This window comes from Athene noctua, chromosome Z (genome assembly GCF_965140245.1).
Source record: "Athene noctua chromosome Z, bAthNoc1.hap1.1, whole genome shotgun sequence".
In the NCBI taxonomy this organism is placed as follows: Eukaryota; Metazoa; Chordata; class Aves; order Strigiformes; family Strigidae; genus Athene; species Athene noctua.
The window spans coordinates 86,517,006-86,539,244 of record NC_134077.1 but is presented as its reverse complement, the minus strand read 5'-3'; the positions used below and the strand labels follow the sequence as shown (position 1 = coordinate 86,539,244).

Sequence of the window (22,239 nt, the reverse complement as noted above, 5' to 3'; positions counted from 1 at the left end):
AATGCAGTATTACAAGCTCTCTACAAAAATTTAAGTAAATCTTAGCTAATTAGTATTTCATCCAAAATTGCAGATATATATATCACATGACACACCAGTATTTTAAAACTCTAAAGGAAGTGATAATTCACAAAAAAAGCCCGTGCATTTGTCAGAACTAAGTGAAATTGAACAGAAAAATGTTATTTTGAGTGTCTTGGAAAACCGAAATAATGCACTTGTAGACACAGCAGCACTATTACTTGTATCATGCAGAACATTCATGTTCTGTGACAGGCTTATATAAATTTAACAATGCATCAGAATATTTTAACAACAAATAATTGCACTTGATTATACTATGAGAAAACAAAGACCTTCCAAAATTAACCACTTCCTTACAGTGAGTTTAGCATCCATATTAAAAGATAAGAAATTACTCTGAAATAATCAAAGTACTTCCTTAAATTCAGTTTACAAATCTTCTAACTAATGGTAAAAAAGCTTACAAAACCATTTCACAATAAAGAATTTTTATAAAACTGTTCATTTTACAGAACTGTTCATTTTCAAGGGTTGTGTTTTTCTGGAAGGACATAGATTCATTGATGCACTGTCATAACAAAAATGGCCAGTACCATGTCTGTTCACATTGCTAGTCAACACAAATTCTAAAAGCAGTCAGGAATTATTTGTTTAGGTAAAAGAGTTAACAGTATTTAAAATATTCCTGTTACACTCAAGAGTCATTTGCAAAAGTTAAGTAGTACTTAATCTGAAACAACTCTAGTATTTTGAGTAGATAATCCAAAGAAATGATCAGATTATTTAAACTGATGGCATCTAGCAGATCTGAATTTTGCCAGCAACACAGCTCAGACAGAAGTCCTGAGTAGCAGCTCACCTGCATTCTTACAAAAATGTAAGAAATTGTTAACAAGCTAAGAAAATTTTGCTGTTTAAAAAAAAATAAAAGCTCATGTTAATTCTGTCTTCAGTTTCCAGAAGAGAGACAAATTATCTTAAGGATATTTTAAAATAAATTACAGTACCGAAAATAAATATATTTGAATCTTCTTAGTGTTCTACTTCGTGTTTGACCTCTTCACAAAGCTTGTGAACAACTCAAGAACAAAAGGGGAAGGGGAAAACAAACCCCAAACCTTAAACTGCCAGGAAACTTATCCATCCCAAATGAGTACACTATTTATTGGTTTCCTCCATTTTTACTCTTTTTCCTTAGCAAGTTGGTATTCTGATACATTTCCGCACAACAATACTGTCTCTCAGTCAGTTCCTCGAACTAAATTATTTTTCCCAAACAGTGATGTAACATGTATAAAAAGATGGATCTTCAGAAATTAAATCTGAAGTTTTTAAGCATGTAGCACTGTAAGGGGAGTCAGAAAACAATATAACTTAAAGGACATAGGCTAGATCTTTTGGCATATTTCCTGTAAGATTCCTTGGTAAATTACTCAGTAGAGATTAGGTTCTAAATGACATTTAGTGTTTCAGACTACTATGTCATCAAGCTTAAATCAAACCATTATTCAGAACTGAGCTAGCAAATACAGAACGACATCTGTAATCACAGAAAATGCTGAAGGATGAGATTAAAAGATAAACATTTTCCTTCAAAATATTTTGTATCACTGACTTGCCAAAACCAGGTAATACTTCAGTCAAAAAACATTTAGTTCTGACAGATTCATATGCTACAAATGAATCCTATGTTGCATGAACATGTATGTCCGTATGCAACTTTCGAGTAGCACCAGAAGAATTAAAAGAGTTGAAGAAATTTTCATCTAAAACTTTGGGATTTCAGTTGCTCAGAAATCTAAGTTTAATGTGAAAAATAACACTGTTAGAAAACAAAATATGAGGGACAATTTTTATCAAGGTAAGTTTCACCCATTCCTGGGAGGCTGCAAGTAGCAAAGATCAAGCTTTGGTAGACACAGCACTGCTACTCTGTATGACATAGGAGATCCATTCCTGCATTTTCTTAACATTACGTTAAGGTTGCCCTTATTGAGGTAGACAATGTTCTTGGGTGTAAGACTTGCCTACCCAATAACAAACAAAAATAGACGCTTGGAAGCCAAAGAATGAAACTGAAAACATGTCCAAATTCTGAAGAACGGTATTAACCAACAAATTCCCTTTGGATATTTATCTCTGTGTTTTATGGATCTCAGACCAAAAGATTCTTTAAGGCTTGAAAGTATTTTAAGGACCCTTTCCTTAGGGAATCAGAAATCCTTAGATCATTTTCCACCTGAGATGCCAGGAACACTTTTATGGTGGTCATGAACCAATAGTCAATTGCCTGATGCTGGCTTCAAAATGAGAAGGTATTAAAAATAATCCAAAACAGCACTAGAAAGCAAGTACTGGCAGAGTTTACTTTTCTGCTACTGCTACACAGTAACCAGTTTCCAAAGGAGTATCAGTATAGCTGAGAGGCTGAAACTGGTAACTCAGAAGGCAAGATGCCAACGTGAGATACAACTTGTGTGCTCTACTGTCTGTCTGCACTTCACAGAGTTATGCCTTCATGTCAGTGGTAGGTCGGGACCTCTGAACTACACTTCATCACAAAGCAGATGCAAACAAAAACTCCCTACATTTTCAAGTCATGCGCATAGTGGCTCATATGTTGGTATTCTGGATAATTCCTGTTTTCAGAAGTAGAAGAATTTGTTTTGAATATGTTTGCTGCTATCAAGACAACTGACAAAGATTTCTTTTACTCTCGATGAAACATCTGCTTTCCTATTTTGTGAAGATAAACATTACACTGCAGCACACCACTTGCTGACTAACCTTCAAGCTCTTCTCAGAATACATCTCATTTACACTGAAGAATAAATGAACTTACTAATGTACACAGGTTGGTTGTAATGGTAAAATATTCCTAGTTCCAACTTTAGATGAAGAGCTACTTCTATCTGGAACAATTCTAACACACACTGAAAGTGAAGTAAACCTTCACATTATTAAACACACAATTGCTTTGTTCCTTCTTGTTTTTTTTGGTTTTGAGGGTTTCTTCCCTCAAAATTAAGGAAGCAACCAGATGTGCTAGCACTTTTAAGTATGTCCTGTGAGCTACAATGGCTACTACAGAACAGACTCAAAGTCCTTGACTAACTAATGAAACATGCATGTTGCTTTAAGTTTATTCACAACTGCTTTAGACAGGCTTCTCTATCCAGATGTTGTTGGTTTCCTCACATTTTTGTTCTTTAGACTATAAAGTAATTTTTAAGCAGCATATTTTAAAACAATTAAACACAAGTAAAAAGCTGTACCATGCAAAAAGAGTCAAAAATACTCAATTATAATACAGTGATTGTTTTCTGTTTGGACTCTAGTGTGTCCTCAAACAAAAAATAAACAGATTACAGTAGTTAAAATAAAACATTTAATTCTCACCTAAAATGATTGACATTTGTTTTACTAAGGAATGAAAGCACAAATGAACCTGGTCTCCGATCACTCTCTCGAATAAGGTAACTTCCAGGTTTGCCTGCTTGTCGAAGACGTTCTTCTGCAATTGTTCTGTCAAGTTTTCCATGATACCACCTGAAAAAAGAGTAATAACGGGTGTCCTTAGAACTTATGGCTTTTGTTTATTCTCACAGAATAGACCTATAAAAATAACAAAAGCATTCAGTCAAAACCGGTAACTCCAAACTTTTGTTTCAAAGTTATCAAATCTTTACATACATGTTCAACATCCCAGTTTACTTATTTCCAATAAACAGTGTTTTTAAGACAGCACAGTTTTTCAGATAAGCTGTTTCTCCCAACAAACCATCCCAAGGGATGGAGGCTCCATATGTATCATCAGCTTTTCTCTCCCCCTCCAGTTTGTTTATTTTAAATAAACAGAACCAGAAACAACTGATCTGGAAGACCTTTGTATTTTAAGCCTACACAGCCTTCACTTCAGGCTGGAATTTCCAAAAGCATAAACCGGGAAGTGAATTGTAACAATCTGTTCCTGAGCTGACACAGATACTGCTGTAGCAAAGCCTGTACTGAATTGGAGTGGCAGCAGTCACCAGACCACCATCCAGGCCCAAAACAGTCTTTCCTAATCACAGTGGGTACCCTACCAATTAAAACCAAGTATAGATGCATGGCAAATCACAGACTGAAAAATATGACAAAGGAACACTTCAGTCTAAAGTAAAGGTTAGACTGCTACCATTCAAGCATTCATTCGCCTTACATCAGTTTATTTACACAGCTTTTGTCAGAGCACTTGTTCCACTCCAAATGATCAAGTATTAGGTTCTTTTTTAAAAAAACAAAAAGGCAGCAATGTAGAGTGCCAGTCAAATATAAAGCCAAGCATTGTTCTCATCATATTCACAAAGCCACAACATGTTCCAGAGCTACATACTGTAATAATTTATTAGCTCTGCATCCATCAACTAACTATGCCTAATTCAACCTTCCATTTCTACACTCAAGAAAATATCAGCTTCCATACAGCCACTCTTTTGGGCAATTAAAATTCTTTACCACTTCGGACCATTCACCTTTTAGTTCTAGCAGTTCACAAGTCTTGTAAGAGTCACAAAAATGCATTTTAGAATAGATATGTAAATGACCTTTAGAAATAATATATGCAAGAAAACCAGAAATTTCACAAATTACTGTTCCCAAAAAAGAAAAATTAATAGCTGGGCTGTTAATAAAATCTGACCAGAAACATTATTTTCTATGAAATGGAAGCAAAAGTTTTGAGGGCTTTTACCAAGATGAAAATCAGATAGACTAAACTGATAAACATCACATATGCCAGCAGAAGCAGCACCCGTGTAGATACTGTTTACCCTGGCAAAGCCACATGCTTGCTGGTATAGTTCTCCCTTGCTTCTCTTCCTCATCCTGATCAAAACAAGTTAAACCAGAAAAAGCGCTGTTGTGTCTGTACAACGTGCAGCACTTAAGGCAGCTGCAGGCCGAGGAGGTCCTGTCTCATCCCACCCCAGAGCAACACGGCCTTGCCGACAGAGACCTGTTGCTTAAAGACGGTCTGCAAAGAAGCAGATCACACTATCCCCCCCCAGTGGGGTCCTTTAGGAAATGAAACAAAATCAAGACCATCTATTTTGAAGTACCTAGGATGAAATACTCTGCTTGTCAGTGTGCACAGCATGGCTGAAACGCCAGTGTGTTCATTCCCAGCTATGCTGGATAGGCCAACTTTCACAAAGTAAGAAACTCTCCAGAGACCCAAGAAACTTTCCTGATCAAGAAATTCTTTGAAACCAACATTCCATGAAGCCTATTTTAAACTAACAATAGGTTCACTAAGCTTTTATTTGTTCCTATTTATCACCCACTTGAGAAAAATAATCCTAACTCTATTGAGAGACACATTGCCTTACAATGCCAGACTTAAAGGCACACTTTCAAAATGTGGAAGGTGGGAGTGTTAATAAGAATGCAAATTACTAATGAAAAATACAATAGGGAAACAAAAAGGCAGTGTTACTTGCCAACAAAATATTCAACTTTTCTGTAAGGGACCAGGATTTCTTACGACAGTAGCACAAACGTGGGTGCTCCGATTTTAAAAACAGAAGCTTTGAACAAAGAGGACACCCTCCTTGCTGGTGACAGCAATATACATACATAGATATATCCCACCTACTGGAGATCAATTCCTCGAACGCTGAACAGGCTGGATTCTCTCATTCAACAGTTTTATATCAAGCTTAACAGAAGACATTTATTACCTGCTAAAGTAGAAGCAGAGTTAAAAGTTATTTGATCCCCAATCTCAGAAAAGGTTTGTTTCCCAAAAGTATCTAGTTAACTTCTGAGAGCAATTAAATTCCATGTCACTGAGCACATATCTGAAACATTGACAGCCAAGAGAATACATAGAGCTCGCTATACATTAGCGTAATGCACAAATTGCTATATACCACCGGTTACAGAAACAAATATTAACACTGAATTTAATTACCAACTGGTAAGAAGATACACATGGCAGTAAAGCAGTCAATATTGAGCAACGATAGCAGAAAACAGCTCAAGTGGTATCATCAGGAAGTCTCTGTAGATAGCACACATCTTTAAAAAAAACAGGATACACACTTAAGTACAAGCTCTTAGGATACCATTAGAGTATACAAAATACTTGTCAAGAAATAGCTGCATTTTGCCAGAGAGCAGTTTCATCACTAGGCAGAACCACTTTATTCAAGCAATATACAGCATAAGAGTGTTTAAAGACTTCATTTTTAGAAGTGCACGTCCTGTTTTTCATCCAGGTATCACCTGTTTTCATTATTATATGAAGACGCACTCTGCAACTTTGCAACATTATCTTCAAGTAGTTTGATAGCAAATAGTAAAGACTATTTTACAAAATTGCAGTACTCGACCTGATTAATGATACCAAGTGCTCAATTAAGGACTGGGATTATCCTTTTTTTAATACTTCTGTTAAAAGGTTGTGGGATTTTTTTTTGCTTTGAAATACATCCATACAACAATTTTTCTGGGAATACTGGCTAATGTACTGAGCAAATTCACACTAGTGAAAAATGTTAATAAGATCACTTATGTTGTATTATCAGTTATAAAGAAGAGCCATTAAACACTCAATGCTATCCAAAGAAAGTATGAGAGAAGTAACTAAATTACAGAACCTGCCCTACTTGTCGTAATTTCATCAGAGAACATAGAGTGCAGAACACCATGAAGTACAGGAGTAGGCTACCATAAATTCTTAAATAAAATAAATCGCAGAACCTCTGGCTTTAAACTTCAAACAGGTATATCTCAACAAAGTTTTGAGTTCAGTGTTTCTGCAATAATACATAAAAGAAACTACTTTTCCATCTTCAGAGGCTCTGCATAATTTTGAGTTTTACAGGTCAAGATCAACTTCAGCATTTTGCAATCGTTAACAGCTTCCAAGTTTAATGTGCTCACAGTCAGAAGCAGCACTTACCCAGATCTCGATTTACACCAAATACAGCTTCTAAACAGAAGTAAAAAGGAGGCCTACTTACAGTGCACTACACAGCTCATGAAAGGAATTAAGGTTTGGATAGGAAGGTCTCAAATACAAAACCTGCCTCCCTGTCAGTAAAGTTACCCCTGTGGCTGTGACTTATCAAATGCATGCACTCAAAACCTAACCCACTACTCCTTAGATGTATATCCTCCATCACTGCCAAAGACAAGATCCCTATCATTTCTAGTCACTCACCTCTGCTTGGCTGCCTAGTCCCTACACAGGAACACTTTATTTCTGACATTAACTTTTCAAATTTTTAAATGCTGGCAATCCACTACTTTCACAGTGTTTTGAGCAAACATAATCAAATTACATTCTGAATTACAGCTAGTGCCCTGACAATACAATAGCTATTATGAGATGCATTAAAAGGGAAAACACCAGTGGCCTTGCAACAGAATGTTATGGAGTGATTCAACTATAAAATGTCTTACCAGCTGTAGATCACAGTTTAGATGGTTGTTTCCATGACCACCCATTTAACTGCTGTCAAAAACTTGTAAAATTGTTACCTAAATTGCAACCTTTATTTTGCTTCTAAGAAAATACCAGTAATAGGCTCCCATGTTTCACAAGCCAGTCAGAAGCTGTGCAAGAAAATGCTCCTGTCTGACAGTTTAAATCAAAGGCAGCATGTTCAAAACCCCAACCCTATGTATCACAATCTTAACTAGAGAAAACAGACAGAAGACAGACACAACCTCAGAAACAGCTTCTAAATCCACACAAGCAACATACAGCTGCACAGGAGAGGGGTCCCTACGCTACAGCCACAGCGTGTGCCTGGGAGCCATAAACCAAGTCATGAACCTCATGAAAGGAGTTGCACTGCAGTTAGAGCTGTTACCTCTGGCTGCATACGAGAGCTCCTCAATCCTCCTCTGCTCCATGGAAGGCGGTGAGTACCAGCTTCCAGCCACACTACCTTTGTGAGGCCCAGCCAGCACTTTCTGCTGTGAGCAGGAATGCAACTACACTCCATCCCTTCTGCAAGCTCGCGGTAGTGACAGGACTTCTGGCCGCCAATGTGGACACACCACAAAGTCCATGCAAGGCACAGGCTGTTCACAGAGAAGTTGCAGATGGTGAATTTACCATCTGGAAGGAGGCAGCTGCTGTTATGTGTGGAAGCACGTCACATTGTTCAGCCAAATCCTTTTATTTACATATTTCCTCTTTACATGTGGGAAAAGCAAACATTACGAAGCTTTGCTGTTCCAATGAAGGACTGTGCTGTTACTGCACACCAGTTTTTACTTAGGAAGACAGTAGGATAGGGTGGAGGGAATGCAGGAGAAAGTGCTGAAGGGGAGCTGAAGTGTTTTTCAGCAACTTAAGTACAAATGTAGATGTTGATAACAGCTGCAGACCTCTCTATTTCTGTCTAGAAAGTTACGGTGCACAGGAAAAACAGTCATCAAATGACATATCCACTTCACTCGAACCTCTTCTCAGCCATATCCTGCTGCTTCAATAAAACCCGTAATAGGGAACTCCTAGGAGTCATGGTCAGAGCTCCCCTCCTATCAGTTCAGTCACTGCCTTAGTACCTTTCACACATTACAGATCCTTGTTATCACCTCCTGAGACTACATGAGCTCTGTCCCCATTAGAAGCAAAAAAGAGCAGAGATGATTCCCTTGAACTGGGAAAATCCTCAATTTCAAATGACACACAGAAACCTCAAGTACAGCTTCATGAAGACAGAGGGAAAAAAAAAAATCACAACAAATATCCTGTATTCTTATTTGTTTCTTCTTAACTCATTAACACAAACCACCCCTCAAGCTTTCTGTCTGAAGATGTGATGCTGCTATTGACTGTTCAAGTTGCATTTCAGTCTTACAGTTTCTCTCAACCTAAAAAGCATTCTTAGTGTTACCATTTTTATCCAGACTCTGCCTTTTAACATTTTATCCCTCACCTCTGCCAGATTTGTAAGGCCACATAAGCTCCTTTATGCACATTATTTGTAGAGATGATAAATTTCACTCAGACTACTAAATTTACATCCTTCTTCTGTCTTGTTAGTTACTATCCAAGAGTTACCAAGTTTTGAGCAAGTCTGCAGTTCTTCACATCAGAAAGAACTTCCTGTCAGAAAATCCTCTGCAAATGTGTATCAACTTCTACACTGGATGCACCTTTAAGATAATGAAAGAAAAGCTGAAACTAATTTAAAGTCAAGTAAGGGTTCTTTGGTTAGTGTAAGTGAAATTGAGTGTTACATACTCTTCTAGGAAAGGGAGGGAGGGTGTTTTGTCCCTTTTGCATCTTTATGCATTTTTCCAAGAGGCAGTACAATGCATGCAAGCATACCCATGCAAGCCTAATGAAGAATAATTCTGCTTTTCTCATTTGACTGTTCCAAACCTCCTTAGAGACAGCATGTGGGAAACTGAACTGTGCTGCACTTCAAGACTAGGAAGCAGCCAACTAACATGGAAACTCACTACCACAGGCACTCCTCAGTACACCAGCTGTGGCAACCTGTGAACCGTGGGACATGCACACCCCTCCAAAAGCAGCTATTAAAACACTTTCAGCAGAGTTTACATCAACTCTGGGCTTAGAACAAAACAGATCAACCACACAAACCTCAGTACATCTTAACAAAAAGACTATGCAGAGATGAAGGAGGAAGATAAGCATACAGTCAAAATGGAATACATTTAAATAACTTCACTAAGGAAAGAAAGGTTCTGAAAGTTTCAGTTGCTGTAATAAACAATGCTAAGCTCTAAGAGACAGATGTGACAGCAGCGTAATATCCAACATAACTGAAGATTTCTTCCAATCCTACCTGATACATATTTACTGAAAAAAACACTGATTGCCCATCTCATTTTTGCAAAAGCCACAAATAAGCAGAAGAAATATAGCTAAACTGGCTGAAAAATAGCTTGAAACAGCTTGCATTTTCTTACTGAAGAATCAGATTAGGAAGAGAATTCTGGAATTCATTAAAGTTTTTAGCAAGAAACTTCCCATTTTCACATGCTTTTAACTTATGCTCTCAGGTCAAAAATATACCTTTTCTGTTTGAACTAAGAGTAACTACGACAGAAACAATGTTAATACTGCTACACAAATCAGCAGATACTCCTTAGAAATAATTAAGCAATTTCTAACATGTTATTCACCTTGTCTGCCATTAACTTCATTAAATGTACCAGAGGGTCCTTCACCTTCCTCCTCCTCCCTGCACCTCACTCTCTCTAGCTGAGCACAGGTTTTTGTTTTGTACTCCTCTTTCAAGCTGGAATGCGTCTCTAGAGAGGTACACTGTGCCCACGGACAGATAAGTGCTTCTACAACGAGAAAACCCTGACAGTTGCACACTAGAAATCAAAGCTAGGTACAATGCCTAAATTAAAAGATATCAAATACCTCCCACATGCACTTAGAAACAACAGTGGGGGAACATAACCCAGAGAAAACAATCCATACAGAACAAATCCAACAGCATGATGTAAAAGAACTGTGTGTACAGCTAAGGAAAAAACCAAACTCTGTCTCTAGACTTGAATATAGAACAAGAGGATTAGTACAGAGGCTTGGTAACATTTTGGTTTTGCAGAATAAAGACATTTCTCTAGCATCCCTTTTTATTGCCAAGTAGTGGAAAGAACAACAAAAAAAATCTCTCCACAGATGTTTAGAAAGCACAAAAATGTATGCAAGAAAAAGTCTGGGGAAAAGGTATGGTTTGAACAAAGTGATCCAAGCAATTCCTTCTTTCCTGGATTAAGCATGTACTCAAGCTTGAATCTTGTAACATTCAATGTTACTCTACTAACAGATGGCAATATAAAAAAGGAATTAATTGATTTATGGTTACCCTTAAATTTTATATGTAGAAAAAGATGATGCAATTTATCTGCAACATAACCATACAAAACCCAGTGAGTAAGCCACAGACACAATATCCTTTTGTGCATGTCCTACATAAGGGTGAACATTCACACACATACAAATAATTTTACAGAAAGCAAGAGGTGGACTTGCAATAATAACAATTTTAAAAAGAGACCAAAATTTTAGAAAAACCTCTTACACAAAGCTACACAGAATTATCATATGATTCCTGAACTGATGATCAAAGGTTGGCTAAACCCAGATGAATTCTGGAAACTACCCTGGAAAAGAAAGCAGTGTACTCTGCAAGGGGAAGTTCATAGAAAAAACCCTTGTCCAAATACCTGTAAATAGCTATTAATAAGAAAATCATATACCCACCCCTGCTGAGCCAATGACAGTAATCCTCAACAGAAAACTGTAATGTTTTAAATATTCCCATGTAGTTACATACTCAGCTTCCTCAGATGTAATTACATACAGCTAACAACAAAACACTAACATTAACTGGACAAACTGGCAAGATGCAGACTGGATGGGTGCTCTGCAAGATGGGTAGAAAATTGGCTCATGGGCCACATCCAGAGTGTGGCCACCACTGGTTTGTACTCTGGCTAGCAGCCTGTCACAGATGGGGTCACCCAGGGATGGATACTGGGCCTCACACTGTTCAGTATCTTCATAAATGAGCTGCACGGTGAGATTGAGAGCACCTGCACCGAGTTTGTTGATGACACTGAACTGAATGTCGAGGTGGACACGTCAGAAGGGTGACCCATCTGACAGAGACCCAGGCAGGCTGGAAGAGTGGGCTAGCCAGAACAGTATGAAGTTTAACAAGGACAAATGCAAGGTCCTTCACCTGGGCCAGACTAACCCAAGAGCCCAGCTCAGGCTGGGCTCTGTGTGGCTGGGAGCAGCCTTGCTGAGAGGGACCTGGGACAAGCAGCTGAACCCGAGCCAGCAGTGCACTGCTGCAGCACGGAAGGCAGATCGGGTCCCGGGCTGCATCCGCAGGGGCATCGCTAGCAGAGATAGAGGCGTGATCATCCCACTCTGCCCAGCTGTCAGGCTGCACCTGGAGAACTGTGCCCAGTTCTGGTCCACACAGTTCCGGAAAGATGTAGACAGGCTGGAGAGGATGCAAAGAGGGGTCACAGGATGATCAAAGGGCTGGAGAACCGGCCCTATGAGGAAAGGCTGAGTTAAGCCTTTTCCCCCTGAAGAAGGCTCAGAGGGGCCTCATCACAGTGTTCCAGTAGTTAATTTATTTTTTTTTTAACAGTGAGAACAATCATTCACTGGAACAACCTCCCCAGGGAGGGAGGTAAACTTCACTGGAGGTTTTCAAGACATGATTGGACAAGGTGTTAGATAACCTCAGTTATGCTCCCTTTCCAAAAAAGGCCGGGCCAGATGATCTTTCAAGGTCTCTCCCAACCTGGGCTGTTTTATGAGTCTGTATATTCCAACCCTGATGAAACTATATTTAGAAAAAAAAAGACCAATTAGCACTTGAGGATGAACAACTATTACTATTTCAGTTTAACAAAAAAGGAAACCGTAACAAAAAGAATTGCTTTGGTATGAAATTGGCCTGAGAAGCAGCTGAAAATACTGAAATTTGAAGATAAAAATTACTTTTTTAGGGCCTGATCATCACAACAAACAGAGTGCTAACTTACCAGAACACTGACTGGGTATACGGAGCGACCTGGAGAGCTCGACACGCCGTTCTTGAAATATGACTGGAGCTTTCAAGTTAATTTAGCAACACTGGTTGGTATACATTAATTTGTACACACTGATAATGGTAATAAAAACATACCTTAGAAGGAAAAGGTAGATATTAAACATTTAAGCAGCACTGTTAGCTACCTTAGAAAGACTTCTTTTTTTTTAAAAGGCAAATTCTTGAGCTTTTACAGCAGAAATTATGAGATCTGCCAACATGGAAAATAATGAAATAGTCTGTTTACCAACCTAAGGATTTCTTCTACTTTCCTTTAAAGTTTTCCCTATTAGCTACTGCCTCTGACATTATTCCTGTCCACTTCAAGTAACAATTTGCAGCAAATACATCCTGTAACACTGATCCTCAACTATAAACAGTATGTTTATGCATATACAGAATCACTTAAGTTGGAAGTGATCACGAGGGATCATCTAGTTCAACCTTCACCCCTTTTATTTGGTATTCAGATGGAATTTCATGTTTTTAAATTTGTTTCCATCGCTTCTTGCCCTGTCACCGGGTACCAGTAAGGGTAGTCCGGCTCCCTCATCTTTATTCCCTATCATCAAATATTTTATACAGGTGGATTAACACCCACCCGAGCCTCTTCTTGTCCAGTCCCAGGTTCCTCAGGCTCTCCTTGTCTGACACACGATTCCGTCCCCTCATCCTCTTGGTGGCCCAGCAGCGGGCCCGCTTCAGTACGTCCATGTTTCCTGTAGTGGCGAGCCCAGCACTGGACCCGACACCCCAGACGTGTCTCAGTAGTACTGAGCAGAGGGGAAGGATCACCTCCCTTGAGCTGCTGGCAATGCTCCTCCCAAGGCAGCCCAAGATACTGTTAGCCTCCTTTGCCAGGAGGGTGCCTTGCTGGCTCTGCCCACTGGGACGCCCACATCCTTCTCTGCAGAGCTTCTTTCCAGCTGGTCAGCCGCCAGCATGTGCTTGGGGTTATTCCTCCCTGGTGTCAGGGCTTTGTATTTCCTTTGTTGAACTTCACGAGATCCCTTGTAGCCCAATCCTCCAGCCTGTCCAGGTCACTCTGGATGGTAGCACACCCACCTGGTGTTTCAGCCACTCCTCTCGCAGTTTTGCATTGTCTGCGAACTTGCTAAAGGTGCACTCTGTCCCAGCATCCAGGTCATTAATCAAAATATTAAACAGTATTGCCCCCTGGGTACACCCTGGGGAACACCACCAGTGACTTGCCTCCACCTGGACTTTGTGCTGCTGATCACCACCCGCTGGGCCTGGCCGTTCAGCCGGTTTTCAATCCACCTCACTGTCCATTTATCTAACCTGTATGCTGTCAGCTTGCCTCTGAGAAGGCTATGGAAGACGGTGTCAAAAGCTTTGCTAAAGCTGAGGTAAACTCTCCTCCTTTCTCCCCAAGCCAATGATCTCATCATAGAAGGCTTTTGGGTTGGTTAAGCACGATTTCCCCCTCATAAATCCATGCTGACTACTGCTCACCACCTTGAACACAAAACATAATTTAGAGACAGACTCATGTAAGAACAGAAACTTTTTCCTGCTCCAGAGTGATAGAGCAGATATTTTACATAAAAATAGAAAATTACTAGAGACTGCCTGCAGTCTTTATATAGCAGATAAAAGTACATACAATAGGACAAGTATATAAAACCTGTCAAGCACTGGTAACATTTTATTGGGACTAACCATACTGCAGAGGAACACATAATTGTTTCACTGCAATACTTGCAAGACGCCTTCTCCTACCTTCTACTGAGCCTTCCAGCAAGACAAATATCAAGGTTTTTTCTGTTGTTGTTGTTTTTTTAAAGGAGAAAGCTATGTGAGAAACTGGAAAAGTACCATGGGAGTCCTAGAAATTTATGGCTCAATCAACAGACAGGGTCCTACACTGAAGAGACCCACGCCCCCACTGGTAAAATTTGTTTCTCCCCGCTCCTCAGCCACAAAACATTAAGACAAGAAAAGATGAAGAAATATGGCACAATATTGTGCTTCTTGATAAGGCAGGCCTGTAGATGAAGTGTATAAGTCCCACACTGAAGTTCTGGGAGTCAATATATGACACAAAATAAAAACTTAAGTGCAGGTCAAGAGACTCTACTTGCTGCATAAACAAAATGACATCATCAGATGTTAGCTAGAAATACTGACTAAACTACTGAAAAATCCCCCTCAAACCTTTTTTCTGGCATTAAATGCTGTTGTACTTCTGGTTATCTTCATCTGGAGCTTTAATTTATGTAGGTACCTAACATACTCAGTTTACTTAACTGATTCACTTCCTATATATGGTTAGGTACAATTATGCTCTGCTGCTTGTAACCATTCATTGAAGACAGCACTTGTAATGCCACACATTCAGCCAGAACTAAAACCAGATTTATAATCAGTTCTATTTTCTAAGCAGCCAAATCAGTACATTATCCATAAACTTCAGAAAAATAAGGTGTCTCCCTTCTGTAGAGAACAGGAATTAAAGAAATTCATTATCTAAAAAAGTAGTGTGTACCTACTAACCACATTAACTGCTAAGCAGAAACCTCATACACTAAAACCAAGTTATATCACATTTCATTTTTTGTTTATACAGTATCTAACTGAACATGCCAATATTATTTCCCCTCAGTTTTCAGTGCAACAGATTCACTCATCAGTATGGAAAAGGGCCTTCAGCCATTATTCAGAAAATAATTCCTTTCTAATAGTTACTGAAATAAAAAAATGCTGCAGAACTCTGGACTTGCCACCTTCAACACACGTGAAGAAACTAGAACTTCACACTACAATCAGGTAGAAAAATGTTCTACTTTCATGTAATCCAAGCTGATTTAAGATTTCAGTATCCATCTCTATCTTCAGCTCTTCTTCTCACTATTACGCTGTCTCAACAGGCACCAAGAGTGACTGTAAGAATACATCTGCCTTGAGTAAGATTTGTTTTAACCAGACGGTATTTTGACAGCCTATTTCATTTTGTATGGTCGATAGCTTTCGATTTCAGCTGATTTCCATTTCAAAGAGATAACCACTGTTCAAAAAAATGCTTCATGAAAATGTCGGTTTTGCTGGAATACACTGGAACTGCTTCTGCCACCTTAACGCAACACGAGGATCTAAAATAATTTCGTTGCTAAGATTTTTTAATCAAATATATAAATAACTGACCTATTCCACATACTGCCGGTTTAGAACCAAATTAAATAACACTCATTCATTAAATCCAAAGGCATTTCCTTACACTATTTCAGCCTGTCAGCGAGCTTTGCAAACGGGGTAGAAAGCACAGAAAAAGAGAAGCAAAACAAACACAGGGTTGCCCACTTTATTCCCCAGCATCCTGTGCCTCCCATCTAGCACTAAACTACAACATAAACATGCTACTGCTGTGCTCCAGAAAAAATGAAAAACCACACACACACTGAAGAGACAAGCCTTAAGTCAGTTTCACTCCAGATCAAAGATGATAAAAATCAACCCTACTTGGGGATTTTGAGTTGGTGAATAAAGAGAACCTGTTACATGCTAACAAACTCCTCCCATTGCTAGAAAATTAAAGAAAACACACTAAGAGAAGATACGGTTCCCCTCTTCCTTAGGTATGTGGAAAAGAAAAGAGGAAATTAAGTGTATTAGGTGCTTGCTAGCAAAGACAACACATCCTGACTACCCTGAACAAACTGTATTTACAGCATCCTGATGGGAAGTGCAGAACTTGCTCTGCTTCACTTCCCAACTCTTCAGGTTAGCTACTGTGAAAGCCAGAATGTCAGCTACACGGTATTAAAAAAACCTGACTCATTTTAAAAAAAAGTCAAATCTCTTCACAACTTTACAGTCTAACACTTGCAAACTGGGAACTCAGATTTTGTTTCTTTTTTTTTTTTTTCTTTTAATTTGCAAAACAAGAGATTTATAAGTAATAAAGTTATCTCTAAGTTTACACAGAAAGCTTTATTTTATTTTGTACTTAAAAGTCTAAGATTAGAGTATAAACTTGGAAACACCAACAGCCACTTTTATCGGGTATTTTGTCTGGAGTCAGTAACCAACCACTCAGTAAATGTGATGTATGTCTATGGGAAGACAAAAAGCCTTAGTGAGTCGTTACTGTTATGAAAGAAATAATGCCTTTTCATTCTTATACAATAGTAATTTCATATCACATAAAGCAAAGCCATGAGTGAAGAGCACTCTCAATTTTCTGATGCACACATAATATATTGTAAGCAATTAAGACAAAGAAGCAGAATCATGGAATTATCCACCAAGCCAACCCTGCATGCCTCCTATAAAAACTGAATGAATTAGGAGGAAGTGGGAAAGGGTGGAGCTGGCAGTCATTATTTAAACAAATGGAACAGCAGTTTTGTAATCACATTCAACTGGAGAAATTTAATCCAAGTTTAAATGACAAGATCAATTACCACTCTTAAAGGACTTATATTGGACCTTTCCTTATGTAAGATGATAGATAATATTGATCTTTGTTTTTGGTAATAAATCAGGAGTTCAACTCCATAGAAGCAGATGGTATGACTACAAAGAAAGGGCACTTTAAATAATAAAACAGAAGGACTGAAAGGATACAATTTACTATCGACATATGGTCAATTTAAATTACTTAACCAAGAATGGTAAAAACTGACACTGTATAAAATAAGAGATAAATGAAAGGAAAAAAATGCTTCTAATTATTTTAATAAGCCAATTTAATATTTTTTTTTTAAATGGAAAAGTCACACACCTAGGATAAAATTACAAAGAAAAAGGTTAAGTATATCGAAGCCAGAACTTCTGAATCAACTTTACAGATGTATTTTATTTCTTGGATGTTTCTGTATTAAAGAATCTTCAAGTGAGGAACATTTAACTAGAGCTATGCCCTTGTCCCGCAGAAGCTTCAACGTCCCCTTTGTCTGAATAAGGTTAAGAAGCCTTGTCAACCAAAACAAAAATCAGGGCTTCTGCAGTCTTCCCCTCGCATGTACCTCTCGTCAGAAATCTAACATCCTCTTTCATGAAAGTTAACCATCACACTTGCACATGACTCACAAGACAGTATTCTGACTGCAAAATCCACTCAGAATTGTAGATGTGGGGACAATTATTTAGTATCAAACAGGTGATTATTCATAAATAATCACCCACTTTCTGAAAAGTATTTCAAAAAAAGCTCGCTCTTTGGCTTTTTCCTCAGTTCTCTGAGGAATTTAGGCGGCTCTAACAGAAGCAGCAATCTGATCTTTCAGAGACAAAACCAGAAAAGCAGAATTCTGTATCTCACTGGTTTGGCACATAATACCGAAGAAGTCATTTTGCTTTTTTCATGTGCTTCTATTTCCCTCTTTATCCTTTGCCGAATCTGCCTAATCCTATTTCTAGCTCATTAGGGAATTCTGCAAGTTTAAGACTATTCAAACACTGTCTTTGCAAAGCAAGGCCTTAATGTTTACAAACTTCCACAAGCAGTCTAGAAATTACAAGAATACATGATTACTAGGAAGCCTGTCCAGGTTAGAGAGATTAATTTGAAAGAAATCCTGTAATGTTACATTTCATGCCCTCCTAACAACTGCCATGGCTCCCAAAATCTTTGAAGTACATGAACCAGTGCAGAAGTTAACTCTGACAGCGGAGTTAGAGAGAACGTGAAAACAAAGCCAAACTCAGATGGGTTTTCAGATTAACTTTCTGACCTGTATCTTCAATACATCTGCCACCCTGTACCTCAAAACCCTAAATTATCAACTATACTCGCTGTAACTTCAGGAACAGCACATTTCTAGACACTGACGAAAGTAATGCAAGCCTTTGAAGAAGTTTAATTTTGGAGAAAATACTGTACCTGCTTGAGGGCTATTTTCTGTTCTAATACAAGCCTTGCAAGGGTTTTATGTAAACCTGCAGACTTTCTACGGTTAAATCCAAAGGCTACGTTTAAAGTACATACTAATTACACGAACGCTATATAACACTATCTGATCTTATATTTCATACAACATAAACAGAGAACTGGTCTGCCTCTAGTGCAAGATTCTATTACCAGCACTGCCGGAATCCCGATTAACCTAATGGATGGAGAAGTGTAATAAAACCTGACTGCAGGTTTACAGTTTCTTTTCCTTCAACTGCCTCCTGTCTTCAAACATAACCCAATTAAAAATATTTTTTTAAAAAATTAGTTGAGCAGCAAAGCAGTTAGACATTATTTATAAAAAATAGCCTCTCTGCTAACACTTTAAAATATATAATTTTAATTAATTTTAAATCCACGTTTGAAGACTGAATTTAAAAAAAAAGACCGAACACGTGCGCATTGCTATAGCTATGTTTGTGTATGAAAGGGAAAAGCTAAACGTTACTTTTCTAAGTAGAAAGCAACGAAATACAAAACCAATGATACGGTATATGAATTATTTTATGCTACGGATAGCCTTTTTGTTAAGTTTTATTTTAAAAAGTAAGGTTTTTTTGAGAAAGAATACGGCGCTACCGGAGATTGGAAAAGTCTCCCCAACAGGTAGTTAAACCACAACCGGAATAGCTCACTCTTCCTGGCAGCCTGCAGTATCGCTATGAAAACTTGTTTAAAACCTAACTCTGCTCAACCGGAGCGCCTTTTTTTTAATTTTTTTTTTTTAAATTTATTTTTCCAGGGGTGGACCCCCCGTCATTAGCGGGGTACCACCAGGGCAGAGGGCCGGGCTGCAGAGCGGGCAGGCGGAGGCGAACACTCTCCTGGCTTTGGAACGGAACCGGGGGGGGGTGTTAGGGGCAGCAAAACTTATGCGGGACTTCCAGGGGAGTTTCACAGACGCTGCCCACCGGGAAAGGGGGGGGCCCAGCGCCCCCACCTCTGAGAGCCGGGGGGAAAGGCGGGCGAAGGGGGGGGGGAGGCAGGCAAAGGGGGGGGGGGCGGGCGGGCCCCGGCGGGGCGGCGGCTACTCACTGGTTGGTGGGGGGCGCGTTGAGCGGGATGGCCACCTCCTCCTCTTCGTACTCCGGCCCGTCCAGCGAGTCGCCTTCGTCCACAGTCCCCAGCCCCCCGGCCGAGGGGGGCGGCGGCAGCGGCGGGAAGGCGGCGGCGGCGGTGCCGGGATCGATCGCCCGCGCCGCCTCCGGTCCCTGCCCCGGGCCGGCCGCCGGCGGGGCAGGCCCCGCGCCCAGCTCCAGGAGCCCCAGCACCGAGCACAAAGCCGGGCCACCGGGGGGGCCGGCGCCCGGGCTGCCGCCGCCGCCGCCGCCGGAGCCGACCGGGAAGGGGCCCTGCGGCCCCGGCCCCTTGCGGGGGTAGTACCCGGGCTCCGCGCCGGCGGCGGCGGCGGCTCCCACCGTGCCGGCTGAGGGAACCGAGCCGCCCTCCTCACCCCCGGCCTCGGCCGCCATCATGTTGAGCCTTGCCGCCGCCGCCCCCCCCTCCTCCCTCTCCTCCTCCTCCTCCTCCTCCTCCTCCTCCTCCGCCGTCCCCCCTCCGCCGGCCGCCGCACGCCGGGGAGGTGGCGACAAAGGGGCCCCCCGCCCCGCCCCGCCCCGGCGGGGAGCGGAGCCGGGACGAGGGCAAAACTTCCCCGGCGGAGACGGGCTGGGAACAATACCCGGCTGGGCGGGGGCTGGGCGCGCAGGGCAGCTCCGCAGGGCCCGGCGCGGCCCCGCGCTCTCACCCCGCCTCCCGCCGGCCGGCCGGGCCGCGCCGCACCGCGCCTGCGCGCCGCACAAAAAAAAAAAAAAAAAAAAAAAAAAAAAAAAAATTAAAAAGGGCTAAATGGGGCCTTGCTGGAGGGGGGCGTTGCGGGCGAGGGGCCGGGGGCCGGGGGCCGGGGGCCGGGGGCCGGGGGCCGGGGGCCGGGGCCGGGGCCGGGGCCGGGGCCGGGGCCGGGGGCCGGGGGCCGGGGGCCGGGGGCCGGGGGCCGGGGGCCGGGGGCCGGGGCCGGTCCTGGTCCTGGTCCTGGTCCTGTCCTCGGTGGAGGCAGCGCTCGTCCCGCGGCCCGTCTGGAGCCTCTGGGCAGAAACCCGGCGGGTGTGGGAAGATCTGCCCTCGGTTCTGTGCCGTCGGGCCTGGCTGCCCTCATACGGGGTGGCCAGGCTGCTCGCTGGGGTTGGTTTTTTCAGAGGAGTCGGCTTGAAAGGGACCTTTGCGTATTACTGCAAAGACACGGTAGTCTAGCAATAAATTAAAAACCCATGCATCCTAGAGTCAACAGTTGTAGAGTCCCGGGTTGGACGGGACCTCGGGGATCATCTGGCCCAACCCTTCTTGGCATAACCATGGTCTAGACAAGATGGCCCAGCACCCTGTGCAGCTGAATCTTAGAAGTGTTCAGTGTTGGGAACCCACCACTTCCCTGGGGAGATTATTCCAGTGGCTGATTGCTCTCGCTGTGAAAAATTTTCCTCTTGTGTCTAATCAGAATCTTCCCAGGAGTGACTTGTACCCATTACCCCTCATCTCTTCCATGTGACTCCTTGTAAGTAGAGAGTCTCCACCTTGTTTGTAGCCACCCTTTAAGCACTGGAACATGGTGACAAGGTCTCCCCTAAGCCTTCTCTTCTCCAGGCTGAACAAACCCAGTTCTCTCAGCCTTTCCTCACAGGACAGGCTGCCCAGTCCCTTGATCATCTTTGTGGCCCTTCTCTGGACTCTCTCCAGCCTGGCCACATCTTTTTTGTATAGCGGAGACTAAAACTGAACACAGTATTCCAGGTGTGGCCTGAGATACTGTTAATCTTGTAAGAGTTGCAACTCCATTGCTACTAAAAGGTATTTACTCTGCACTTTTATGAAATCGTACTTTTTTTCTTGTTACTCAAGCCTGCAAGCTCTCACACCCCCAAACCTACCTTAGTCATTAATAATTTTGCTAACTTAAGTGGGTTTATTTGGAACATCAGCTTCACCTCACACATGAGTACCTCTGCGATCAAGAAGACATGGTGTGACAAACATTACCAGGCAATGCAATATGTAGATCTCTCTCGATTTTTTTTTTTTTTTTTTCCGGTGCTAGGAAAAGAGCTGACAAATAGCAGCACGTTGACACTTGTACGTCTCTCAAGAGTTCTCAGAAGGCATCTAAACATTCAGGTTTTCAAAGCTTTGCATTACCCAAAAGTATTAAGTGAATTTTTCCTGAGGCCACTAAAACAAACTACTACTCCCACTTTCATGGCTCTCCAGCCAACCTCTTTTTATCTGCTGAAATGAAGTTTCATATCTTGCCTTCTAAAGGCAAAATTTGCTTCCAGTAACACCACTAAGATCTGTGGAATTATGCTGGGTTTGTGCCCAGTGTCAATGAAAGGAGAAGCTGGTTCTAGCCCTCGGTTTACAGCATTGTAACACATTCATTCCCTGCCATTTTTCTGTTTAAGAAATTATAGTTTCAACAGCACTCTCTTACAACTTTGATTTTTGCCTTACCACGTTTCAGTATTATAAATGTAATTTGAAATAATGTTGTAGCCTGCTGTTTCTGTGGGTTTCTATTTACTGCTGTTTGCTTTCCCTCACAGATCTCTAAATAAAATGATTTTAACACAGCCTTATTGCTGTTGTAGTAGTGATATGCCTAAATATAGAAATGCAGTGTAAATATTTCTAAGATTCCCTTTA

The 22,239-nt window shown here is 41.1% G+C and overlaps 1 protein-coding gene across 2 annotated transcripts in view; it reads right to left on the bottom strand.

Moving 5' to 3' along the window:
- The window catches only part of RASA1 (RAS p21 protein activator 1), a 69,282-nt gene extending 49,249 nt beyond the window's left edge, over positions 1 to 20,033 (bottom strand). The window contains exons 1-2 of one of the 2 annotated variants that reach the window (XM_074932391.1): positions 19,579 to 20,033; positions 3,424 to 3,573 (exon numbers count right to left, since the gene is read on the bottom strand). In XM_074932391.1, the coding sequence (XP_074788492.1) occupies positions 3,424 to 3,573; positions 19,579 to 20,018 (590 nt within the window). In that variant the 5' untranslated portion in view covers positions 20,019 to 20,033. Of the gene's footprint in view, positions 1 to 3,423; positions 3,574 to 7,886; positions 7,964 to 19,578 lie in introns of those variants that run through there. The other variant, XM_074932392.1, reaches the window with a different exon arrangement.
- Positions 20,034 to 22,239: the final 2,206 nt, after the last annotated feature.